The 27,880-nt window shown below is 40.3% G+C and overlaps 1 protein-coding gene across 3 annotated transcripts; it reads right to left on the reverse strand.

Annotated features, from left to right (window-relative positions):
* On the reverse strand, positions 1-27,863 carry LOC145466089 (uncharacterized). 3 transcript variants are annotated; one of them, XM_081449867.1, is made up of 26 exons: positions 27,697-27,863; positions 24,937-25,736; positions 23,387-23,449; positions 22,078-22,166; positions 19,102-19,430; positions 13,164-15,647; positions 12,654-12,724; positions 12,173-12,254; positions 11,740-11,808; positions 11,461-11,517; positions 10,940-11,011; positions 10,776-10,836; positions 10,268-10,299; positions 9,835-9,927; positions 9,324-9,442; positions 8,987-9,057; positions 8,612-8,726; positions 8,016-8,109; positions 7,358-7,444; positions 6,463-6,558; positions 5,809-5,877; positions 4,445-4,503; positions 3,468-3,562; positions 2,807-2,895; positions 2,356-2,463; positions 18-1,441 (listed from the first exon to the last, which is right to left on the reverse strand). In XM_081449867.1, the coding sequence occupies exons 1-26, from the start codon at positions 27,739-27,741 to the stop codon at positions 1,361-1,363; spliced, it is 5,430 nt and encodes a 1,809-aa protein (XP_081305993.1). In that variant the 5' UTR covers positions 27,742-27,863; the 3' UTR covers positions 18-1,360. The 3 variants fall into 3 exon arrangements, with proteins under 3 accessions (XP_081305994.1, XP_081305993.1, XP_081305992.1); XM_081449866.1 differs by having other exon boundaries at positions 10,268-10,302; XM_081449868.1 differs by lacking the exon at positions 27,697-27,863 and having other exon boundaries at positions 1-1,441; positions 10,268-10,302; positions 23,387-23,451; positions 24,938-25,074.
* Positions 27,864-27,880: the final 17 nt, after the last annotated feature.

A 27,880-nucleotide genomic window follows, 5' to 3' on the forward strand; every position in this document is an offset into this window, starting at 1 on the left:
GTTCGTGTTTGCCTTATAATAAACAACTTATTAACCGAGCTTAGTCGGTCTGTATGGGGGAATCTTGACCTTGATCGTGTGTACAGACCTCACTGCATTCTGTCTATTCACGACCTCGGTCAAGATTCTCCCATACAGACCTCCTCCTCGGTTAATAAGAGCTAAATAAAACCTACCTTCCCAGAATGCTTTAAATGCTTTTGGGATATGGCATTTTGCTTTTACCACCCTCACTATCTGTGTTCATGGTCGAGTTTTCCGAGTTCAAGTTGAAAGTGTAAGGGCCCTCTTGCAAAGAAATTAATGTAACCATTCAGCAAAGGCAAACCCAAGTCAATCCTCCGGAGGAAAAATAATGGCAGCTGAACATTTTACCATAATACCGTGCGAGCATGTGCTAACAGAGGCGCTGTGGCTTCATGGTTAATGCACTCGACTATGGATCGCGCGGTCCGGGGACAGTGTGCTTACTCTCACGGTGCCTCTCTGCACCCAGGTGTATAAATGAGTAACGGCGAATTTAATGCTGGGGGTAACCCTGCGATGGACTAGCATCCCATCCAGGGGGGAGTAGAAATATTTCTAGTCACTACATGCTACAGAAACCGGGATAAGCTCCGGACTGATGGGTCACGTGGCTCGTATGCACTTAACGACATTGTGTATTCTAAGTTTGATGATTCTGACCGGATAATTCAACAGTAATAGTCAACCAAATAAAGCCATAAAAACATTTACGAAAAACGACTGGAACTATTTAATCCAATTTCATTGTTGATTTATTTATAAACTATAGCATTATGACACTATTCCTCTATCTTTGGCAATGTACTATATACATACATTTAGTCCCAAATAACTATTTCTATTATTTATATATCATTGCTTCACATGAAGCAACAAATTCTTTACTCTGAAATTTTCCTTATGCAATGATGTTAGAATGATATTACAATGGTATTGTCGCTGAATGGTGTGTTTAATATTATTTTATATCAGACCCAAAACGTTAACCTTGATGAAAACTATTACTTTGAGCGCATGTCATCGAGCAGGAACCAAACACGAAGAATTATACATTCGAGACATTTTGTCCGCTAAGACAAAATAAGGAAGGAAAAGAAAATTGGAACACGAGGAGGAAAGATCGATGGGGGGACACGGAGGGGGAAGTGGAGGCGGGAAAAATTAACAGCAAATAATTTTGAGTGTTTTTCTTCATGCGTCCCGCCCCTCGCATCCGTTCCGTCTTTGCACTTTCGGCGACGATGAGGAAGAGTAGGACTTTTTTTGACCAGATGCCTTAATAAATGCTTCTTTAACTGGAGGAGATTTCTTAGCGTTGCTTCAATCGACGTTCTTAACAGTTTGTTAGCCCGGTGACAGTTGAAGCGTTTTTAAGCTTTTCTTCGACCTCGTTTATGAGTTCATCCAGTCGACACTAGAAAAGAAAAGAAAAGAAAACAAAACAAAACAAAAACACATCAATTTTGTGTTCGGTAACACGAGACATAGATGACGAATAACTAAACTTTCTAAAAGTCCTTTCCAATCATTATTCCCTGGCGAATTACGTCGCTCGCGTTCGCTACTTCATCGCTCGAAGATCGCTCTCTCGCTTCGCTCGACGGAGATAAATAGGCCAAGGAGTAAGCAAAGGTCAACAAGTGGCAAGTCTGACGAACAACGTGACAAAACCAGTAAGGTACCCTTTTTTGTACGTTCAAGATGTTACGACACTTGAAGAATCTAAAGAATTTGCACGGTGGATAACAAAGTTGGTCACGCAGCAACTTTTGTTCCATATAAATCTTCCCAATTTTGAACACTTTAAGATCGCCATAAAAATTCACATTCAAAAACTTGCTAATTTCAATACAGTCTATCTATTTCTGACACTGGACGCACAAACATTTCTTATAACGGATTAGGTGACGTATGGTAAGGTTTAACGAGTCATGTCAGCGGAACACTGCATTTTGGTCCTTTTTGACTGAATCAACCGTCACCAAAACTCAACTAAGCCAGCGGTCTTTATCAAAACATTGCTAAGCAACATTGAACGACGGTGGTTATGACGTCACTTGACACAACGTGACATCTACTACAGTAAGTACTGCTACAGTAAGAGCCAGTGCTACCGCCATTTTCGAGTACGAACAACCTTAAGCTGATTATTCTGTGAAAATGACTTCTGTTCTCGTTTACTTCTCGCTGCACTGCAAAGTTACTTTCGGTCAGTTTTCTGCTCTTGCAGACAGGAGCCGACAGCTCGGGAGCGTTTATCTCAAGCTAGTCTACTGGGAAATACGCTCCTGATTAAGTGCAATTTAAATCATAGCATCGTGTACTTACGGTATCGTGTCTGCTTAAAATTCTGAAGCCCTCTGGCGAGCCTTTCTCGCGAATGTGTTCCACGGCGTGTTTTAAACACAAAACTTGAGGGTAATCTTCACTCGTCACCTGGATTGAAGACAATAAAAATACGACGTAAAAATAAATTTCATATTTGTTTTCGATCTAACGTAGAACCGTAGGCTAAAAAGGCACCTTTCAGTTCAAATTGAGAGGGAAGTTAGAATGGAGACATCGTGGGCTAGTGGTTAGAGCGTTGGATTTGTGACCCCGAGGTCGCGGGTTCAAATCCACCTCTCCACCGCTAGGTGGGTTTTTACTGGGTGGTCACGAATTCGAAAAGCTTCCGACTCTTAAAAAGATGCTTAATGGGGTGGGGAGGGCGTGGCCAGCCTCCATCCATGCGTGCGCGTAACACCTCATGATTTACGTAGGCGTAGTGAGCACTCACCGCTGACAGGTAGCAAGGGCGGTCACAGTCTTCACAGTATAAAACACAGCTCGAGTCAGCCTGACGCCAGTTCTTACCTCCTTTCTTACCTGAAACAATAACGATATATTTATAAAGTGAGGACAAGCGTCACACCTCTCGTAATACGGCAAGTGTAACACGGGTGCAGCGAGTTACGAGGGACCTTACGAAAAACAAGACGGCAACGGGAACGAGAACGTTACAAAAAACAAGGTTTAATGAACAGAACAATGGCTGTGCACGTGCGTTGTAATTCTTGGTACATTTCTTTGCCGTTCTCCGCAAATGAACAATGCGAAACGACCAACTTCCAAGTTTTTTTGACAACGGGACCCACCATGGCTAGTTTTTCGTATTTCTATTGGGAACTGAACGTATTCGTAGCATATCCAGCAGGGGCAAGTTTCGATAGCGACAGACACACTGGATCGTTCTACATAACTGCGTAATTCCAAAATAAAATAGAAACACATTTTTCAATAGGCGTCGTCCTCGTCGTCGCCGTCGTATATGCGTAAGGTCCCTAGGAAGGACGTCCACCAATGAAAATTTTTAACCATTTAAAATGTCTAACCAGTATTTTACCAGGTGACGCGTTAAGAGTTTCTTCGGAAGACAATGTTGACTGCCTGTATCTTACCTCCAGGAGACCCTGACGATTTCATCTCACTGTCGTTAAGCGTTTCAACTAAGCCAAGTTCCACAAGTTGAACCATAAAAGATTTCTCTTCGTCCCTTTGGAAAAAAAAAAAACCCAAACTATCTTAAAGGCTACGTAAAACAACACAACGGACGAAATTTTTCAACAATATTGAGGCACTTTTATGGTCGTAAAGCACCTTAAGCTGTCTTGTATAGGATTCTTGCCTTTAAAAAAATGAAAGAGAACTAATTCTAATGGGAATGCATATGAATGAATTTAACAATAATTTATAACTTAAGGTCATTCCTCACATTTGCATTGCCCATCCTTACTGCGCATAATTTATGGCGTCATTAGCGCGCGCTCGTGCACGCGCATATTGAAAACATGACGGATTTGCCTTGATATTGAGCACTTTCAGTTGAAAAATGGCTCTAGCTCACCAACGAGCACGAACACCCCAATTTTTTTTCCAGTCATTGTAATCAACTAATCATAAGCTTCGCGTGAGAAAAGACTGATCTAAATTCTATTGCTGAAAATTTAATAAATAAGAAAAATAGCAGATACACTGTGGTCTTTTCTATTTTGCAGTCGGTAACCACGTCAAGAAATTTAGTTCAAATTTTAATCAAGGATTTAGCTTTTTGTCTGAATCAAACTTAAAATGTTTAGTTGTGTCCGACACAATGTATTGACTGTAGTTTAATGCGTTTTCTTATGAGTCTGGGCTCACAAAGATTTTACAATTATTGGGAATGCGTTTTTATGATAAGCATTAAATAATGCCAAAATGGGGCATTTTCAATGCCTCACTACTTCTTAATGAGCATGGGCACCCCCTTTTTTTATTTCAAAATTGAAGTTATCATATGACAAATATTCAGTGGACAAAGTTTGAACAAAAATCTATTGTCACTTTTATTTCAGAGGAATTACCTTAAGTACAATTTAAAACTTAAAATACTGCTTACCTTAAAGATTTTAGTTCTGTAAGTAAACACTGGAGAACTTCCTGATTCTCATCAGTTAGCTGATAAAGAAAGAAAAACCATTCATTGGTGACAAAAAGGTAATATTTTTTCGTTTAAAAGTGATTGCGGGATTCAGTTTTGTAATGAGGTATTTTACTTTTTATTCGCTCAAACTTACATGTACCCACACCAGCTTATAACTTACATTACAAACAGTTGCAACGATCCTTAACTGTAAAACAGCGTCGTTTCTTATGTGGACTATTCTGAAACAGTGCATATTTCTTACGTATAAACATCCCGAGACGCTTGGTAACAGAAATGCGTGATTGCCTTTGTGCTCGCTTTAACAATACATTGCCTGTTATTATTAATGATGTTCGTCGCCACTGCAACACATACCGGACAGTCAGCATCCGACAAGTGTATCGACCATAATACGACAATTAATATTCCTCATGTTTAACAAATTCCCAGGCAATTCAACACAGTGCTTGGAAACCAAGTGAATGAGGGACACTCTGAAAGTTATATCTAGATTACACACTCACACACCTTGCAAGGGTGCTTGATTTTATAAGCTGGAGTTTCACTTCTTCCCCACCTAACCCACCCATGACTTCAACCAGGGGAATTAGTGTTCTCTTCGTAAAACTCCGACGAGCTTCCGACTCTTAAAAAGTTGCTTAGGCACTCGCGAGCTCTCCGAACGTTGTCGCGTCAGTCTAACATCACATCGGTGTGTGGCGTTGCCAAGCAACTTCTCTGACGTAAGTTGCGGGTTCAAACAATTCTCGTCACAAGTTTCCCGAGTAACTTTTAAGCCCTGGCCTAATGATCGCAACATTTCAACGCAACATTTAACACTGTTGGGCACAACACGTCGCGCGCGTTTGGCCATCCTGTTGCGACATGTTGCGATATGTTGCGACAAAGTTGAGTGTTGTTGGCTCAAATTTGACCATTTTTCAAACTTCAGCCAATAGCACCCAACATGTCGCAACACGTGTGTTGCGTTGAAATGCTGCGATCGTTTAGCCGGGGCTTAAGACGTTATAGAGAAAGGCCAAATGAGCAACCTCTCGGAAGTCACTGCATATGTCCGTATTTGCCCATTCCTCCTCACAAGGAATGGGTTAATTGTTTGCTAGTAAAAGTTGTAAAAGGACGCGCTCACATTTCACGTTAGTAAAAGATCATAAACGCTCAGTCGTGGTGTCGCTCAGTCCGGCTACCCTTTTTCAGCCGGTGTGGATTCCCCTCCGCACTACAGTTTCTTTGAGCCCGAACTTCCAGTCAGTGCTGCACTTCATTAATGGCACAACCAAGAATCAGAACGAATAGAACCGAATGAATCGTGTTACCTCTTTGGCCAAGCCAAGCAGCAGCTTTTCAAATGCGAACTCGCTCCACCACGAGGTGCCCTGCAAGTTCTGAAAGAAAAACATGATTAACTTTATTCAGACAGAAACTAAAAAGGATTTAACTGTAGTCTGTAGTCTGTCTTGAGTTTGCCGAGATCGCAAGCCAAATATTAAGGACATGGAAGAACCAAAACGCACGAGGTAGGACTAGGGAAAGACAAAAAACAACAACAACTACAACAATAACAACTAACTAGCAGGGACAAAAGCACAAAAACAAAAGACATCTTTGGACAGACAAGATCAACTGAAGGGCACATGTTTACCGTAAGATGCGGGAGTGAGATAATAATAATGAGAGAATACCAATTGAAAATTAATGACAAGGTTACTGAACACGTACCCTGGGTACCAGAAGTTTTTCTTGCGCGGTTTCCGGTGTCGGTCATGTAGCGAAGTATTTCCGTCCGCCGCGCGCGACAAAAAACCTCTGGTACCCAGGGTACTGAACACGCCAATAGGATCTGATATGATCTTACGGCTTCTACTAATGCCAATTTTACTATAAAAGGTAAAGAGTCACCGCTGGTTAACATAACTATATCATTTCAGAGAAGGCACACCGTCCGTTATCATAAAGCCTTACTAACTCACCTTGTATCGTTTAGACCCAAGCACCACCCAGTCAGGGGGAGCAAAGGCCACTGCTTCTGAGATAGAGTAACCGCAGCTGACACTACTGTAGTAAGCCTGCAAAGACAGATCGTGAAAAATTAAAATTATACTCCGTCCCAAACATAGCAGCGCACCATACATGTTCAAAGTGTGCCTTTTTTTATATATTCTGGCGTGTCATGTAAGACATCAAACACGAAAGACCGTGTTTGAACGCAGTCCCCAACATCGAGAAGAGAGTTGAAAATACGATGCGTAGCGGAGTATTCTTTTTGACGAAGTTCGAGGTGTACGGTATTGTGATCAAACACTGCCTTGAGTGTTTGATCACAATACCAAACACCTCGAACTTCGAAGTTTATTTCCTCTTCCGTCTTCCGAGTCTTCTGAATCGAGTGACGAAAAACAAATGGTTCTGAAACAAAACTTGGACGTTTTAGTCCCAAAACATATTGGAACGATTAGTTTTGTTTCCCATTTTCCCGAGCGAATACAGAGAGCTGACTAAGGCACCATTATGTTTGGTTCCTGAGTAGACGTCATCAGCAACCGCCGCGCCAGACTCTCTAAACGCGGTCGCGTAACAATTCAAGAGCGACTTTGGAAGGGCATAGAAAATCGGGGATTTGACCAAAATCAAAAGTTTTTCGCCCAAATATTTCGATTAACAAGTGGATTCGTTTTAGCGAAAAAAAAGTTTGGGGGTTAGGTACACTTAAAAGAGAAAACGGAGAGATAAAGTCGTAAAACTCTATGCTAGTTAAAATCAGGTAAAATTTAGTTTGACGGAACATCATCGACATCAGCCTAGACCTGTTCCAGCTACCACTACATGTACTTAAGAGATTTAGGACAAAACGACAGCGCGTCTTACTTCAGGAAAGACGATCACGAACTGTCCCTGTTTCTGCACCACTCTTGTAACTGTGAGTCCACTGTCAGTCAGACTGCTGGGAGAAACCTGATGACAAAGTTGACTAAACTCGTTACTGAGCTAATTACGGCTAAAAGGGAACTACAGCGTAATTCAAATTAACTTAATTAAACTCAAAGTTGAAACTAATAATCATAACGTAATAAATAGTGTTGTGAAACCAAAACCAAAGTTATCACTCTAGCCAATCACAAAGGACGCAGACAATACAGTGAACCAATCAAAACTCGAAGAACATATGGCCAAAGCGATGCGCAGGGAAACGTGTGCGAACGAGTGGTGGATGAAAAAGTGGCGTGAAATTTTTTAAGCCAGTCGTGTAGCATAGCTGATACAAAACCAATTACTTTTCGGCACTCAAATGAAAACCGTTCGAAAAGAAATATATATGAACTGAGGTGCAAACACGAAATGCGAAGATCACTTCATATAATTGTTAACTATTAGCAACCCACAGCACACAGACACTTAATACTAGAAGCACAGCTTATACGATTACACGTCACATTTCGAAAAACCGACAAGTCAGAGCCCAGGGTAAATGCTTACGTAATAAACCTCTATAAAAATTAAGCTGTCTTTTTCTTTACTAGCTTACCATCTTATCAACTCGTACTGTTTCAGTAGCTCCGCTGTCCTCTTGACCATAAAGAGATTCGAATTTGTTCTTTTCCCCAGCAGCAACACTGTACCTAAAACACATCAGTAAACCACACAGTCAGATTAGATGGGAAAACACCCGGCTCCTTTATGAAAAGGTCACTTACAAAGCACTGTAGTGAAGGCAAATATACCTCTTTCTCTGATCTAAAATGATCATGGAAGCTCCACTTACTTTTGATAGAAAACAAAGAGGGTGTTAAATAAAACTGGGCCCGGGCCCGGCGTTTATTCGAGCTCAGCACTTATTTGGAGCCCCTTATTCAATCGAAAATATAAGGTAAGAACTTTGTAGTTAGAATCATTACAGCGACGGTGAGGAAAATGCCGGCTGAAACATAATAGCCCATTTCAGAGTTGCTCTACGCTTCTCTATCAAAACGAGGCCAGAGGCACAACCACTTATATAAGTTTAATTTGTATGTGAATGAAATCTCATTCACATGCAAATTATGAATATGAAGAGATAACAAAATATAAGACAAAAATGAAGATATTAGACAACCTGAGACTCAGAACGCTCGCAGTCCTCACCAGATTTTGTCGACACCGCTGTGTAGATATTCCACGGTGTACAGTGCGAGTGGATGAGTCTGCCACGGCTTTACTGAGAAGATCATGTCCAACTGAACCCAAGGGACTGTTACGTCTGAAATTGTCACAGAGAATAGAATTTTTTTTCCATATTAAAACAGCTAAATTAATAACTTTTAGTTACAAAGAACCGCCAACAAATTTACTCCTCAGCTGTGTTCATAGATCATTTATAAAGGGTTAGTTTCGGAAGCTGTGCTATGGATTGTACAACCGTGAAACATATCGGCTATGTTCACACACAGAAACCTCCTCAACGAAGATGAACTGTCATAAGTAGGCGGTGCAGCGTACCAGCTTAGATTTTTCTCTTACCTTGAACAAATCCCACGTGCTTCAAAACCGAACCAGGCAGATGCGGAAGAACATTCAAATTCCAACCAAGCCTAAAAAAAATTGGTCGTTACTATCTTCACGTGAAGACATGAAGTAGGAAGGTTGACAACGTACATGTATAACTCACTAACAAGCCTGGTGCTCTTAAAACTACAAGCGCATCAGTACAAGTGATCCAATCTTCCGAGCTACAACTTTGTCACTTTGTCAAGTGATCGAGTGATTCAACAACAAAGGTGTGTCCACGATTGAAAGCTGGCGCGCAATATTCCAAACTGGTGTCCAACAAACGTTGAGCACTGCATTTGTCACTTACTTTGCATACGGATTTCCTTTGTCAGTTGGGAAGCAGCTGTCCTCATGGTTTGTGTCCACAGTTCCACGGTGAACCGATACATAAGTTTCACGGTTATGAATAAACCTCCAGAATTCCCGCTGAAAAAACACAAAATTTACGTCATAGTGGTGAAAACAATGTACACGTTTTCCACTCGTTGTTCTAGCTGAATAGATGGCTCATTAGGAGCTCTCTATAAGCTTCCTTTATTATCTTCCAATATAAAAAAAACATCACAAATTATGAAAGCAAACAAATATCAACCAAACGAAAGGAATAATGACTAATCATGCAGTACATTGAACTCTAAGTAAAAATTGTTCTTAGGAAGTTCTCCGATTGCAAAGCGAGGAAATTTTCGCAGCTACCCAGTATCAAACTCTGAATTCTTTTTTCAAGCCTGTTTGACTGCACATTTGGCAATAATTTAATGCTATTAATGCTGCAAAACGTTCATCAATATAACTGTAAGAAAAAGTGAAAGAAATACCTCTACTTCGTTAACTGAAGGCGGATTCTTGAAGAAATGTCCCTGCACGTTACGCGCAATTCTTTGAAACGGTACTAAGGCTAAACTGCGGCCCTAAACATAACACAAAAGCAGTCAATCGGCAGCCAGCTCAAAATGCCAACTCTCCTTACTGGTTATACAATACATTTCTTTTGTGTTAGTTCTGAGAAATTAGACGTAGATCAGGCCCATATCAACTAGTTGACGAGTTTCTTTATTCTCATCAACTATTTGCTTGATAATGTATTGAAATTATTACGAGAAATAAGATGCTGATCACTATCAGTAACTAAAGACTTTCTCAGAAGAAAACATTTTTCGGTCTTCTTTCTTTTGAGACTGAAAATCTCTAAGGATGCGAATTTAAAGTATTCCTGAAAATAACATTGAAAATACCAAGTGATGTTTATACCTTGACAGACCAGGCAGCTGCTGCGTCTTGTTCTGCTACAAAAAGAAATGCGAAACTGGAGTGAGTAACGTGTAGACTGCAAAATAGCTTGTAAAGAGACTGTTGCAATGCGTCAACTAAGCAATTAGTTCGTAGCTGAGGAACTGACCAGCTTTCAAGACGAAAGCAGTAGCGGAGCAGTCGGCATGGAAACAGAATGTAAACAGTCCCAAACGAGGCAAACGTGATTTGGTGCAATAGAGAAAAACATTCCACCGGGGAAGTGTCACAAAGTGCTTAGTCCACTACACAAAACCATCGCGTCACAACACAAATAATAGATCTGCCCAGATGTCGAGCTGTGAAAGCCGAGCTCGGAGGAAGAAAAATGTCCAAGGCGCTCAAAAAACCGAGTAAAACGAACGCAAGGAAAAGGAACACAAGCTCGACCTTCGCGCCTAGACTACCTACAACCGCGAAGGACTACGGAATAAAATATTAAATACGCTAAATTCCAACCAAGACATACCACTAGTAGAACTGTTTTCCTTCTCCGACTGAACCTCCCGCAACAATTCATCTTTTTCATCCTGCAGGAAAAACAAATACGGGAATCATCAGCTCACAGTAACTCTTGCAAATAACGATACCTCTCTTTAGTTGTAGAGTGGTAGGAACAAACAGCAGTGGTACCTTTGGTAAAAGATCGTATGAGAGTAAGTATTTGCAGTAGATATCTTGAAGTTTCCCTATGCGGTCTTGAGTCTGAATCACAAAACGAAACAAGGAAACGTTAACTTACAAAAGCAGCTTTCCATTAAATTAACTAAAATAACTGACGGTTCATTTGATCTAACTCAATTGCCATAACTACAGTTTGCTATCTAAAACCAGTTTCAGAAACCAGAAAAGTTAAACCTTACCACCTCTTTCCACTGGCTAATAATTGATTATACCGAAATTCAGCAGGTAATTGGACAAGTGATTTTCTTCAACATTACTAAATTCGCATGACAATTAACGCAAACTCGAGAAATGGTAATATTTCACAAACTAGAAGACTGTAAGTGATTCTAGGCGAACTTGCAATTCAGCCATTTCTTTTATCCGTTGCATGTTCTTCCAAAGAGCCGATGTGAAACAAGCGGAAAAATCTGCTGTTTTATCTATCGCAGTAAAAATACTGTTTGGAAGCCACAGCAAGCTAGACTTACCGCCCGCGGTATTTTCAATATTTCGGCGATTTTCGTCCATTTCTTGCTGTCAATTACCTGTGAAGACAAAAGGAAGTGTCACCTAGGTTAGCTACCAGTCTCCACAACGGTCAACTCTGCAAACACTGCTCTACAATCTTTAAAAAGTCATCATGTACCACAAAATTCCCGTTTTAAGCCTGTCCAGGCTTGTATAACTTCGCAAGGGGTTTAGGGCAGGCTTGCAACAGTGGAAACTTACACCCGGGAGAGGGGGCAGCTTGTAAACGGCAGACATACCTTCTGCAGTCCACCAAATTGTTTCACCACTCTGGAAAACTGAGGTAGATCAAGTTCATATCCTCCAATCTGAAGAAACAGTAAAATATAACGATCAACAAACGATACAAGTGCCCCATGATCCTCAAGCTTTACACCCTTCGACAAAGCACTCCTGCGCTTAATACATGTCTAAAAGAACTAAAATAAGCGCCTGACAAGTAGCCTGCGAGCAGGCTCTCGTGTTTAGGCCGGGGGCACGAGCGGCGAAGCCGAGAGAGTCTCTATCCCTCGCATCCTCCCCCTCCCCGCGTCGTCCTTAAACTCGCAAGCTACGTGACAAGCAAAGTTTCCTATCAATCATAAACACATCTGAAAGCCAGACCAAGTTATTTTCTGCTAAGAATTGCACGCAGCATTTTATTTTCTTGTTCGTGATGTCTAAATAACTTACCTGAGGCATGGGCACAATTGATATAGACTGCTGATCCAGATGTTTCTTGATGCAGGCTAATTCCTCCTCTACAGGACCCCACCTGGAAAATTCACAGCCAAAAAACTTAACGCCCTAATTTATCCCCAGATTAATTTTCTTCTCTTGGGCACGTCATTATTACTGAGAGTGGTTTTCAGCGATCTCTGGTTTACGTATTTTCTCTTAAATTAACACGCTTAACACAGACACCTTGATGGTACACGGTACACGTATGTGTTAACAAACCTTGAATGGTACTTGGTTGTGAGTATATGCTATCGTGATAGGTATCTGATCGGTGCTACACTTTTCCGTTGGGAATTATCATATGTTTTACACGGAACAGCCGGTAGGAAGAGAACCGATTCATATAACAAACTCCCTTACAGAATGCATTTCCTTGTAACGATTCATCATAGCTTACTGTTAGCCTTCGCACGCGCGTTTAAGGTCAACCTACCTGTCTTGAAGTCTGTGTATGAGCTGACACTCGCTATTAAACCGCACACTCTCAGGGACCTGAAACTCAGGCTGAAGGTAGAGTTACTATTAATGATACTTCAGAGAAAAATCACAATAATTTCTGCCGCATTAGACAACGTTCAGACCCCAAGCTCGACTTCTGGTTAGCTCAAATGATTTCAGAGACCAGGTGTATTCATCCAGTCCTCCACCTGGATGGGATACTTCTTCATCACAGCACCCTCCCCCCCGAGCCCCCCCCCCCCCACCTGCCCCCCCTCCCCGCCTACTGACCCACGATTTACCTTGGTTGCCCCAGCTGTTATGTAACACCTATTTATACAACTACATGAGAGTCAAGTGTGCTGCCCCCAAGAACATGACACAATGACCCCGACCAGAATCCCACGGCTCTCGATTGCGCGCTAACCACGAGGCTACCGCGCCTCTCCTAAAATCTCCCGAAAAAAAGGAGAGAAAAAACTGAGTAAGCAAAGGAATAACAAACCTTCCATGAGTCAGGAGGAACTATGACACACACACCAAACTTCTCAGCATCGCAGCGTATCCTCTTAATGTAGGCAACAGGGTCCCTGAATTCCTCTTCGCTGGGGTGAAACACTGGTGAATCGTTCGTCTTTTCCAGAGAAGGGCAAATCGTTTCCTTCCGCTTGGAACCTACAGTCTTCTTGCCAATTTTCGGAGAATTGTTAGACTTAACATTGACACTGCCAGTAACTGTTGAATCCAGAATTTTGTTTTTCGTTTCTTTTAAACTGGGCGAGTTTGAAGGTTGGGGCTTTCCTGGGGTCGAGGGACGAGCCAAGGGGGTTAAGGTCTCCCTGGTTAAATCTGCAGCGCTGTGATCGTTTAAATAAGGTTGCATTACATGTGAGTGCTCTCTTCCTGAAGCAACTTTGCTTGAGAGTGCGTTTGAGCTTGACTCCGGCCGCGAATCTCTTCCTTGGAAGGCAGTTGGCAAATGATACGTTCTGTAATTTTCTTGTTCGCCCAAACAAAGCTCGCGCTGGGCGCTATTCAGAGGCTCGCCTTTGCTGACACTTGCACGTTGAATAACAGACACCTGTTGACCGTCGCTTGATCCCAGCGGACCCAACGAATATCCATCTATAGTCCGTGCCTTTGAATTCGAATGTGAAACAGAATACGCGCCAGATTGACGGGCAGACTGAGACAGATTCACAGAGAAAGTGTACGGTTTGGGAGGAGAATTCCGTGAAGCAGAAGGTATGGAATAGGGCGACTCCAGATGAGACCACGTTGGAGGCAAGCTGTGAGTCACGTTTTCATTCCGTCCAATAGCCGATCGCAACGTCGCCTGTTGATTTCCAGAACGCAAGGAACTCCGGGACGTGACATTCACGTGTGGAATACACACAGTATTAACCGGTTCTGGTGAAATGCCGCTGAACAAGTCCGATCTTGGAGAAGGGATTCGCTTAAATCCCACAGGCGAATTGTTAAACTGCCTATTAGCTGACACTGCACCAGTATTTACTCCACTCGAGAGTTTATCGTGCGGTCGATGAACATAAGAAGATGAGGAAGGTCTCGCATACTGATTGTACATGGAGCGACAGGGCTGCCTTTCATCCGATCGGCCAAAACCATCGACTGATGACTGAAAACTCATTAAATTAACTTCGGAGCGGTTTGATGCCAAGCTGACACCATTGTTTCTGGGCACGACCAAGGAGCTTACTTGCACAGGCCTAGGTTCATTCTCTGCCTGAGGAAACGTCTGACGGTTTGAGAAGACATAGGTACTCTTGAATTTTTCTTTGTACGACATGAAGAGCGGAGAATGCCTTGAGGAGGCCAGGGGTCCAGCGACGGGAATAGTTCTAGCGTAACTACGTTCTTGAAATGATTGCGCGTTTTCGTGTCTAGAAGACGTTAAATCCCCGAAAGGTGAAGGATGCCGCCGATTGTGGTCAATGCTAGGGGTTAGTGTATTCTTTTGAAGCGATGCTGGACCAACGCTTTCTTCCAAATAACCCGACGAATGTCTTACAAGAATTGGCGGATGAGACGGAAATCGACCACTGGAGGATTCAAGGTGATTACGTGAGGTTTCACCACGAGCGCCGGACGGTTCAACTCGACCGGGCGGTGTTCGGCTACCGGAGTCTACTGGGATAGCTACACGTTGAAGCCGAGGTGGACTGCTGCTACAGTTGATCGCACGTGAAATCCTAAGCGACATCTCTTCAACGGGAGCATCGCTATATTGGCTTGCTGAAGAGTGTCTCCGCAGCAGAGGCATTTCTTTGCTACTCCAGGGGGATGTGGTCCTATTAACCCCTGCTTCTACGTCTGAAATTTTAGTTAAGTCGCACAGAGAAGTGCTCGATCTCTCAGTTTTAACCACTGTAGCTCCAGCCTTCGATTCATTTTTATTCCGAGTCCACAACGAACGTGGCTGGAACTCTGATAAATTATCCTCTACTGTGACTGATTTGTTCACGTTTCTTTCCGTCGACTCGTTGTTATTCGCGCCTTCAAGGTCTATGACAACAGGGGGAAATCTCTTCAAAGGCGGTGGTCCTTCATCTTGAATGATTGACAGCTTCGGGGGCAGCTCTGCACGTGCTTCGTTCTTTTGATCACGTGTAGGTGACGTGGAAGGAAATCTCTGCAGCGTGGGAGGCCCGTGGAGATGAGTGACTCTTTGAGCCGCGGCAGGGATGTACAGCAGGGGTGGAGGGGGCGGAGAGCAGGACGACGATTCTGATGATTGTAACAGGGGAGGGGGACGAGAAATGACACTATCACCTCCGTTACCCGTCAAAGGAGAATATGAAGTTCTCGTGACCGAAGCTCCTGTTAAAGTAGGTTTGACAGCGAAGGGTTTAGGAATGGGTCTTGGTAACTGCTTGTCCTTTGACCTGTACGCTGACAAGTTCGTAGGACGGCAAGACACTCTGAAGGCTAATGGAGGTGTGACAGACTTGGTGAGCTCTCTTGGACTCTAAAAAACAAACAAAAAAAAAATTTACAGGGATCGCATCAAAGAGTTCGGCGTAACACACAATAAAGGCTTAAGATCAATAACCAAAGCTCTTTTACTAGGGTCAAGAATCATAAAATTTTTTGTTGTTACACTGTAGCCATCTATTTAAGTTAAGTTATCAACTTTTGTATAAGTCATCACGCCCAATCCGACAACGAAGACGTCCAGTGGGATAATGACGATAACAATAAGGACGATAACAACAATGATGATAACAATAATGACGATAACAATAATGAATTAATGCTCAAGTAGCTGGAAGTTTCTTTCACCCTATGGGTCCCTATATGGGAAGTCTTACGCGGCTAAGACACGAGAAGACGCGGGATACAGATCATGCAGATCATGCGGTTTAACTCTTAGTAGAGAAAAGTTTCCTTCAGGGAAACCTATTAACTGTCCTTTTCATACAAGAATAGTTTAAAGATCGCGGCCGACTGCAAGTGAATTCGGAGATCATTTGCCTCACAGCTTTTACAAGAATTCACTTTCAAGAAATAAAGGGATTACTCTGAAAGACTAGTGGGAAAGGTATACGAGGTAAATAAGTCTTCCGTGACTGCCATGACACAATTCTTCAAATTTCAACTAAAATAAAAAGGCAATATTCAATTAAGCATACAAAATTTTAATCCGAGCTCGAAGCGCACAGTACAATTAATCAAGAACATGAAATTCAATTTTAAGCAAATGCTTTGTTAATACTATAGAAAGTGACTCCCAAAGCACTCATTATATACAGTGTAGCTTATAGACGCATTTTTGATTAAGTAACTCCCATGGGAATTGATCGCAACACCGAGATGAACCCTCGGCGAAGTTCATGGTTGGTTAATTTGTTAACATGTATTTTGTTTTCCTTTCCTCAAAACGAAGTATAAAGTATAGATCAAAAATTCTTGTCCCTTTCAAGAGATGGCGGGAAAATGGCTCGTTTCCCTCGAGGCTCAGTAAAAACTATCTCCAATTTCCAGTATGGTGGAAAACGTTACACACGCTGAAATCGGGCAGCCCTCAATGATGTCCAGTAAAATGGACTTTTTCAATTACATTTTTCAGTTGATAGCTTATCTTTCAGCCAATTAGCCATATCCGAGTTGCATTTTGCCTCTGTGTCAAAACGAGTCTTTGTGCAAAATCATTCATATGGAAATGTTTTCATGCGAATCAAACACATTTTCATACATGTATGAAAGGTTTTGCACGGACTCGTTTCGAAACAGAGGTACAAGGTAAGTGGAAAATTGCCTATCACACTATATTTTTCAGTTTCTATCCTACATTTCAAACTGAAATAACAAATTGACGTTAGTTTTTCATGCGTCTGTCCTGTTATTGATCATGAATTTCGTCATAACATTGTCAAAGTGGCCGCGGATCCACAGTCACTTTGACAATGTTATGACGAAATTCATTGTCAACAACGGACAGACGCATTAAAAACTGACATCAATTTGTTTTTTACGATATCAAATTGTCAAATTGTGATAAACTTACTTGTTAATTACTTGATATCAAACACACATGCTCATACATGCTCACACATGCGCCCTGTTTTAGAATGTTTGCCTACTTTTTGTAAAATTTTAGAAGAATATCACCTAGCCTGGTCTATTCTTATGTGATTGTTAAAATCTTTTGGGAAATTTTGGCCAACCCACATCATTGTATTATTGGTCTATTCCAGGTCTTGAAGCTCTCTGCTACAAATTTGGAAGACAAAGAAGTAACTTTCTCAGATGTAAAACTAAAAGTTATTCATCATAATAGATGAGGTTTATTCAAAGATACACGGCCTATGAAGAATTAGACACAATACCATAAAAAGTAGTAAGAGTTTTTAATGAATCCTCAATCTTATTACATAGGCTGCAAAACACATGCGATGCAATCTTTGTTGGTAGGCCTAAAAAGTTGTAAGTTGATTTCAAGAATTGTAACTAATAGTAATGATATTGTGCAACACAAACGTTTTGGTTTTAAGAATAATTATTGCAGCGATCATTTCATCAATAAAATAAAATTCACACTGAATGCATTCGAAATGCGGTTTTATCAATAGCTACAAAATGTACAATGAAACCCAAGTGCAATTGACAGAAAGAAATGAACAAATTACCAAGTGAAAATGTCAGAAAAGGCTGCCATGGTGTTGGCAGATCTGCGTTTACTTATTAATATTTATTTACAAATAAATAACAAAATTGACCAGCAACCTGGGTTTCAAGTACATTGTACAGTGTATGAATGAAAGAATAGTGAATGAAAAAAATATATTATAAAAATTAATTACATACTTAAAAGTAAATAGATACATTCAAGTACTTTCATGTTAACAGAGAACTAAAAAGCATTGAGTGTTTTAATAGAAGCACAAAGCCCATATATGTCAAACCATGATCCCATATGCATTTTCTTTGGTTTTATTCTGGAATGCGAGACCTCTGTGTGGAGGTTACTAGACAAGCTCAACAATTATCAAATGTACCCTTAAATATTTACATGTGCAATGTACTGTTACAGTGGTGTGCGCAATACTGTCATGTGGTACCATATGTGGTGGTATTTTTCAAGTTTCCAGTGGGTGAGGTTGACATATCAAGAATGCTTGTCAAGATTTCCTGATTTTTCTACCAAGGTACATGTTTCCATGGCAACTACTTAGATTACTATTGCTCAACTAAACACAAACCATTGAAAATTTGTGAAATGATATCGCAGCAATATTGAGTAGTACAATGGGAGACCCCAGCCCCAAAACACTCATCCTTTTTGCCTTATACAGTTGAACCCCGCTATCACAAACTCTAATAAGGGTTCCAAACGAAAAATAGTCTGAGATGTCAGGTGCTTGAGATAGCCAATAGACAGTGACTGAAAAGGTATATCAAGCAAAATGATTTGAGTTTGGGAAAGTGGTGAGTACCCGATACTGAGTTTGAGATACAGTAGCAAGGTTCTTCTGCACATTGAAGAGGGTCCAAAGGGGAGAAGGGTGTGGTCCCCGGAGACTCTGTCCCCAACTTTCTGATGACTAGTCTCTTCGTAGTGATTTTAAATGGTAAATGTACATACCATAGATAGTTGAGAATAATAGTATCATAAAATATAATATTAAATAATGTTACAAAAGGCCATTAAAAATTCACAGTGAAAAGAACTGCTTGAATTGAATAGTAAGATGTGGGTCAACACGTACAGTGCGAGTACATGTACGTGAATGTGACAGTAATTTCATAATACATACAGGTATGTACTATTTTAAAGCATGAGGCAATTTTGTAACTGGAAGCAACAGCCTTATGAGGATCAATGGCTATGAGTGTAGAGGAAAAATGAACTACTATACATGTAGCTTAGTGATATCCACATTAAACTAATATTCACACATCAAGAAAAACAATTCACTCACATCTGCCTCATCACTTGGAAGAAGCTCATCATATTTCTTTTCCTCTTTGCCATTGGCAGCGAGTCCCTTAGGACCATCAGCGTACATTCTAACAACACCACTCTCCCAAGAGGGCCCCTCACCCATCGCTGGACTATCCACAGACGGGGCAGGGGAGTCTGAATAGGATTTCTGGACAGCACTTGACGGGTTTGACGCATTTGACATTGACGACTGAGACTGAGTGGGAGAGGGTGGGGAAGAATTGTCTTCTTCTTCCTCTGATAATGGTGACATTGGCAGACAAGGATGATTGAAGACCTCAAGCTCTTTAGGCAAGACAGGATTATCTGTAAAACATGTAAAATAAAATTGTAAGGTTAAGACTTCAAACCTTCCTGACAAAATTCTATACATTTGTGTAGGTTGCAAACATGACCTATGTGACTCTTACTAATCAGTCCGGAATATCCTGATAAATTAGAACAGTCATGACGTCATGAAGCTATTGTTAACAGGGAAAATGGCGGACCTTTTATGCGGACAAAGAAAGTATGTTGGTTTCCAGTCTCGCATAGAGTCTGGCCAGCATTATCCAGGACTTTTTGCGACCAAATGTTGAGGAGAATAAGCGGCCATTTTGGTAGTAGGAGAACGTGGACTGTCTTCTAGTCACTGAGTTTTTTTAGTGTCAAGCGACGGTGTAGACGCGATTTTGTGGCCAAATATCAAGGTTAGTAAAGTGTATGCATTATTTTCTAGTATTCACGTATTTTTCATTGAGCTGTGTATATTTTTTACTGGTTCTAGTGTTGTTAAAGTTTCATCATGCCAAATTACACAGTTGTAAACAACATCGATATTTTGTAAACTCTCTTTGAATTTGAGGTGTCACAAGTGTACCTAAACCGCTGTTGTTATAAGGCTTGAGTAATGCATCGTTCCTTCATTTTTATGACAGTTGTTTTCAGTTTCTCTCTCATAAGTACATGGAAGAGCATACTCGACTGCGCGAGGCACTTTGCCGAATTTTTGGGGAAAAAACAGAGGGAAAAGAGAGGAAATAAGACGTCGCTAAGTACATGGACAAAATTAAACAAATTTGGAAGGTCTCTGTTTTGGTGGATTCACCGAATGTGCACCCCAGTTTTATCACTGGAGAGCCAGCAGCCTGTTGAAAACCACCTACAGCACAGAGGTGGCAGCGAAACAGACAGGCCAGGGGTAGTGCAGCGATTCCCTGTAAATGGATGCTATCAGTATCTCAAGGAATGGCACAAAGAGTAGAGAGATTGTTTGTGCTCATTTACTAGACGTTGAGGGCCATGAAAACATGTAAGTTAAGCTTTGAAGGGGGCATTGTACTCTTTTTTTTTTTTGGCATTGTTTAAAAACTATACACACAGCAGCTCTTCCTAGTAGATGATGATTCTTTTCACCTCCCCATGAAGCTTGAATGTACCAACGCAAAGACTGAAAAGGTACGAGAGTTTAGAATGTAGTGTCAAGTGTTGAACATCACTAATTGTGAAACTAATGCAAAACATTAATTGGTTGTGAACAGGAAACATATCAGTTTGGTTAAGAATATGTAATAAAAAATAGAAAACATAAGAGTTATCAGACCACTTGAGGGCAATGTCTTATTTAATGAGACTAATGTGGTAACTACATTCAAAATAAATTCATATGTTAAAACGAAAAATACATTTGTAATAATATTGACATCTGTAAGCAATGTAATAATCTTCTAAGCGCTTGTGATTTGTTTCAGGTCCTGCATTCTGCCAAGAGGCAAATTCAAGGTCGAGAGTACCTAAAGAGTGAATAAAATAAAATGGATTTCACTTTCAAGACTGAATTTGTTTTGTATACTTTAAATAAATATATAATAAAACCTTGGGACATGTGGATGGATTGTGAATGCTCCCTTGTCAACCTGTCCAGGAATTATATTTTGATATTTTTGGGTAAATAACTTGTGAAAGTCAGCAATTATATGTAAGTTTTCATAATTTAAATGTGGAAATCAGACATGATATCTTTTAGCACAGTAAAATAGATACAAGAAATATTTGAAATAAATACCAAAATGGAGAAATTTCAGATTTACAAAGAACATATTGACAGAATTTTTGACTATCCCTGCATCTGACGACACTAAAATTTTGGATACATTTTTTCTAGCTTAGTTTATTTTGTATAAAAGAACAAGAATTTCTCACTCGTGAAATTTGTTTAATGATGATTTCATTTCCTCGATTTAGCCAAAACGTATAACATTTCGGACATCTACAATTTATCTTTGCTGGTATATAAGAACATGCACGTGCTGTCGATTTCAGCCCGATAATCCCTAGATAAGAGGAAAGCCTCAATTCTCATATCGATCATTTCTGTGCTTAGAAAAATGCAGAGTAAAGATGCTTACCGATTGTACGGTCTCTTTCCAAAGAATGATGACAGCAGCTCATCAAACGTGGCCCGCATTGCGTTCTGTGGTGCTTCCTTCGGTCCGAGGATAATCGTTATCTGGGCAGAATTGTCTGTGACATGGAACGCTAACACAAACTTTCCTTTTATTTTATAATTTGGACAGTATTTAACTCAGTTCGAGATAAATCTATACCTCCTGAAGGTCCGCATTCATGGCATTGGAAAGTACTCGCGACTCTCTTTGTCCGCCATCTTGAATCTCTTGGTTTGTTTTGAAACACAACACTCCAACCAAAACACGCATTCTCATTGGTTGAAACGTGAGTTTCGTGACATCACGGATGTCCTAATTTATCGGGATATTCCGGACTGCTAATCAGAAACTAAACATTTTTACACTTATTGTAACAATGCTACAAAAGTACAGTTTACTTTCAAAGCAGAAAATGCAGTCTAAAACAATTCTCAAAATGCTGTATGGACCTATTCTAATTATTTCTGAAGTTTAAAGGCAAGAGTCTCTTCAAATTTCCCACTACAAGAGCTAGTAAGGCCACTTACGTCTTAAACAAAGGAAAGTGAGGAAATCTTCAGTCTTTGCTCTTGTACAAGCAGTCGATAGCAGATTTGCTTCCTCCTGGTATCTCATGCTGAAAACAATTTAAGAAACAAAAATTTACTTTTCATAAAATAAATTTAAAAATAAAGAATTTAAACATAGTTAAATGGAATTAACATAGTTAATGACTAGGAGCTAGTCTGGTCAGCAGCGTTTTTGGAGGCGTTTGTTAGCGTCCTGGCTGTTTGTTAGCATTTATTAAGCGTTTGTTGCATTCTGTAGCGTTTGCAGCAGTCGTATGGTTGTGAGAGCCCTGGGGCTGACATTGTCCAGCAGTAGTCTTGGTTAGTACGTACATGTACATTGTCGTCCCATGTGCCTGCAGTGTGTTCGTTGCTCTGTTAGCATGGCGTTGTCGGTTGAATTATAGTAGTTTGGTGGTTCTCGGCGTTCCCTCCCTTACCCCCTTTTTCCAGCAGTTTTTTCTCTAACTGAGCTATCTGGCTCGAGTGTGACGGGTGCCTGAAGGGGGCCTGGTGCGGGGGGCTTGTGGCTTGGCTGCGGGTTGGGCAGGTCAGTCGGGTGTTCTAGCACCTTGGGGATGTGACTGCGGTTGCAGCCCCCGGGCTTCGTAGGCACCTTCCCTCCACTAGCGACTCAGGTGTTAATTTCCAAAAAATTAATATCTGGTAATAAATAAGCTATCACTGACTGCTAGAAACAGAATACAGTTTTATTATATTAACAACGTAATGTTAAACACTCTTGGCTAGTTAAAAGTCTCCCAACAATAGACTACTGTGGAAATTTAGGTGCCATGTAGCTTGGCCAGAATATTGCCATTGTATTAAAAAAGGTAAAGTCTGCATACAAACCAAGTGGTCCATAATGATCAGGCCAGCCTTTGCCTCTGGTTTCTGTAGCATTAACTGAAGTGACTATAGGCTGGAGTATTTCTACTCCCCCCTGAATGGGATGCTAGTCCATCACAGGGTTACTCCCAGCATTAAATCTGCCCACACACATTAACACATGTGGGTGGAAGAAGGTCACTGTGAGAGTTAAGTGTCTTGCCCAAGAACACAACACAATGTCCTTGGCCAGGGCTCAAACCTGGACTGCATCATTAAGAGTTGGATACAACTAACCGTGAAGCCACTGCAGTTCCCTGTGGTTGTATTAAAGGGGTGATAATAACTAACTCATCTGGTTGTAACTTTATTTACAATAAGGTAACATGTCATGGTCAAAACATTTAGCAGGATTCTCCTGTTAAGTACATCCTGGACATGTTCAGATCATTAAGAGTACCTGTTTGGACTCAGTGGATGGTTCTTTGCAAATTTCCTCTGTGCATGGACCATTCTGCTTGGTCTATAATGCAAAGTAGGTGTACATGTAGTTTTTGAAACTGCTAAATTGACTGGATTATGAAAAATTACAAACATTCACTGGGATCCATATTGATTATTTGGTGCCAGTTGTCTACTCATGCAACTCAGGAAAATATCAATAATACCCACCCTCGAGGGGGGGGGGGGGTACTCCCAGAAAAGTTGGATCGGGGTGTGTGGCCCACTTCCCAAAACCCTTACCCTATTTATGACCTGGCCAAAAATTTGATACCCTATTTATGACCGTTGCGGCTGGCAAGGTTGCCCTAAACATAAGTTACTAAATCTTTTATTGACGGTCCTATTGATAATGATGAAACAGTACATGTAGCTTCTTCTAAGAAACATACCCAATTCAAGACTAGAGTGCTAAAACCATAACCTATTTAAGACCAAATGGCCAAAATCGATACCCTATTTATGACTTAAACAGTTGAAAAACCCTACCCATTGGGGCTGCACATACCTATATAGCCAATATAAGGGAGTACCCCCCCCCCCAACTGGGTTCCCACCCCAAAAGAGATTAACAGAAATTCCAAGGGGGAGGGAAATTTCAAAACCCCTTACACTGTTGTTAGTAATTTGCTTGAAGTTTGGGTATTTCATAGGTGGTAAATACTGCAGTTGGTATCAAATGGATAAAAAAAAATTGGACTTTGTTTCCATTAGTTTGAAGCAGATGGGTAAATTTCATTCTTGGTGATATTTGGCATCCAAACATGCCACAAGCCATGACTTGCCAGTCAAATAGTTTCCCATCTGACCCTTCCATTCACTCACTAAGTCCATATTACTATTCCAACCCTGTTTAGTGGAGTGCAAATGGTGCGCTGTTTATACTTTTGAACAGATTCATTGACACACCAGACAAGTCATCTAGTTATCCTGACTACAGGATTCTAAATCAAGATAAAATAAACTGAAAGTCAGTACTTCAGGTTAAGAAACTTTAGATAATATTAAAATTACTTATTCCTTGATATTCCTTGATGTGGATAGTATCAAAAAACATGTACATTCATTAGTGGCAATAGATGTCCAACAGTAGCAATTAAATAATGAAAGAATGAAAGATGCGAATGCAGCCATAACACTACTGGAAAAATGACCTGAAATTTTTTTTTTCACTGAAGATATAGGACTGAACCCACACACGACCACTCTCATGTGGCTTTGATAGCTCAGTTGGTAGAGCATTGCACCGGTAACGCAAAGGTCATGGGTTTGAATCCTGTTCAGAGCCAAAAATTTTTCAGATCATTTTTCCAGTAGTGTTATGCCTGCATTCACATCTTTCATTCTTCCATGTACAGTAGTATTCAATCAATTTGTATTTTGAATTACCTTAATCACAGGTTCCACAAAATACTACAATGTATAAGAGTAGTAAATTTATACTGCGATAAACTACACACCAAAATGTTTTATAGGATGTACATACATTTTAAATTTATTATAACTTACCTTTTTTTCTCTTCCCTTCTAGATTTCTTCACTGGTGATTCCTCACTTTCAACACCACGTTGTCTGCTACCATCCAAATTCGCAGTGCTGTCAGCTTGACATCCTTGACTCTCAAGGTTTTTTCTCTTTCTCCTCCTCTTCTTTTTGGTTTTTAAAAGTAGTTCTTTGCTCAGGCCATGGTTATTATTTATTTTACCTCCTGCAGATTTATTCATGGCTACAAAAACTGCTAGGGCACCTCTCTGTCTCTTTCTCTTTTTTGATTTTCCATTGCAAGGTAAACTAGGTGAGTGCCGCTTTATGCTCACTGCCCCATGTTCATTTTTAGAAAAACCAGCCATACCAGTGTCACTGTGAGTTTGAAGATTGGATGGTGATGCAGTTCTAAATAAAGCTTTTAGTTTAGTTTTCTTCTCTTTCTTTTTCTTGATCACATAATTTAAAAGTTTGCTTGGTTCCTTGGCAGTTTTCTTGTTCTTTGCTGTTTTAGCATTGCTAAGTGAGGGGAAGGCATGCACCTCAACACCATGTTCATCCTTGTTTAGCTCAGATTGACCATGCTTGTTATTGTTGTCAAATTCCTCATGACTACTATAATGTTTGTTATTAACTGCTTCTACATGTATGCCTGATTCAGCACCAACATTATGTGAGACATCGTCAACAGTTCTTTCATCACTTGTCATTGAATGCTGTCCGGACAGCTTGCTTGGCGAAGGCTTCTTGGACTCTACTAGAGAGGCATACATAGCCCTCCGTAACATAATTTCTTCTTTGTGGAGAAGACCCCCATTGTATTCCTATGCAGCAAAAATGCAATTACCAAAAATTACACTTATCTATAGGCAAACTAAATATTTTGTGCACCAAAGTATTCTTTTGATGCAAAACTATGTGTACAAACAAACAAGACTTTCACTTATAATGCAGCTACATATTGTAGATGCAGAAATAAAAACGAAATAATTTTACTGTTGACTACATATATACCGGTATGTTTACAGGACCTGGACAATTTATGAAATTGATTCACGATCAGAAGTCCAATCGATCAATCAGTCGTTGATTGTTATCAGCAAATTGATGAGCAATCAATAATCACATGAAAATGGTTCGTGTTTGTCGATTATCGTCGATTGGAGAGAAAATTTCCCTCCACAAAACATCTTAATCACTTTCGGCTTGTGCATCCGGAGAGTGATCGCTCGCCAGCAAGACGTGTGCTGTTACATGTACATGTGTTAACACTATTTCCTGTCAAAAATCTGAGTAGACTTCAAATACACTCGCTTCACGCTCAATTGAAATGAGGTTTTCATAGTATTTCTTTTCTTTTCTCTCCCGCAGACTCTTGAGAATTCAAGCATCAGTCACCTTTCTGCCAAAGTACGTAGTACATGTACATATTCCGTGCTGTACTTGTTAACATGATCGATCCTGAATGCAATAAAGACAAATATATTTCATAATGTTCATAGTTCTTCTTTTTTTAAACGTTCATGATTCTACTGTATTTTTGGTTTTCACTAACTAATTGATCAATTTCAATTGATTTTCAGTGATTATTGATAATCAACAAGAATCTATAATCACAAAAACTTTCGCATTTGATTGTTCATCTATTATCAATATCAATCCACTAATTGTTACTGATTTTCATCGATTGTTATCGATTTTCATTGATCATTGGTTTCATCGATTGTTCAGGTCCTGATGTTTATTATAGCAGTGTTCTAAATCGTTTTCAACGTTCCAGCTCAAATTTCTGGCAAAACATTGTAAATTATTCTTAAGTGTCAATATCTGTGAATAGGCCAGGGCAAACCTAAAATGTATTTGTATTTAATATATAAGGAAATTAATGTTAAGATGCCATGTACCAGGATCAGATATTTCACCGATTTTACAAAAACCTTCTACGTTCGAATTCTGTACCCCTAAAAAACACAACCAAACTGACCTAGTAAGTTATAAAAGTTTGCGTATAAAAATGTATGTTGCGTGTGTAAAGATCATCTTAGTCCCAGCAGTTTAACGATGGTTTTTTAAAAAATAAATAAATAAGTAAATAAATAGTTCATTTATCCTTTCTCTGGTTCTTAGAAGAACAACGTTTCACATATTCGACAAGTTTAATTGCGTCAAAAATCGAGTGGTCCACACAATATCGTACCTGCTTAATGGCCATCCTTTAATTTACGACGCCGTTTAATAATGACAGGGGAAAATTCAAGAACTAGCGAATAATCTAAAATAACTCCAGGTTTTCGGTTATGTTTAAAGAATATTCGACACATTTTATCTGCAAGGAGCTGAAGTACGGATCGAAGTAACAGAATGGTGTGACGATCGGTTTTTTAAGTCATGTCTTGCGCGCAAAGCAGACGTGGTAATTAACTTTTAATACCACTTCCAAATTGAATGCATGGGCCATTTTTCTCTTTGACCTAAATAACAAAAGGATGCAGGAAACTTCTCTTTCGCTAGGGATCGGAGTCGCTTACTTAACTTAGACAACTTCGTTTTACAAGATTTCGAATGAAGGATAGACCTTTTGAAAATGACGTTAAAAAAACTTAGTTAGAAAGGCCAGGTTTCAATTGCGTTGTTGATCATATAATAGAAAGCAGCTGGCCGACTATGTAGAGAACTGGCACACGCACAACACAGGAAACCGATCGAGAAATGGGTTTGTTCGTGCGATTCATGAACAGAGAGGAAAACAATGGTGCGTTGAACAAACGAATGGTTGGTACATACCAAGCACGGTTGCGTTATCCTTCGCCGTGGGCGCTCGGCCGCCATTCTTGTCACAACCACTAGGCACTATATTCAAATGTTAGGGCCCTACCAGAATGAAAACAAAATCGAGACCACGTGTACGTTTCCTCCATTTTAGTTCTCCTATCGATCTGTAAACAACTACATTTTCTCATTGCAGGTT

Source organism: Orbicella franksi, chromosome 13 (assembly GCF_964199315.1).
Source record: "Orbicella franksi chromosome 13, jaOrbFran1.1, whole genome shotgun sequence".
NCBI lineage: Eukaryota > Metazoa > Cnidaria > Anthozoa > Scleractinia > Merulinidae > Orbicella > Orbicella franksi.

Coding starts and splice junctions, on each gene's coding strand:
- LOC145466089 (XM_081449866.1), bottom strand. CDS start 27,741: ATGGCGGCCGAGCGCCCACGGCGAAGGATAACGCAACCGTGCTTG. Junction 23,450..24,936: donor AGAAGGGAAGAGAAAAAAAG/GTAAGTTATAAT, acceptor TTTGCATTATAG/ACCAAGCAGAATGGTCCATG. Junction 22,167..23,386: donor CATCCACTGAGTCCAAACAG/GTACTCTTAATG, acceptor AATTGTTTTCAG/CATGAGATACCAGGAGGAAG.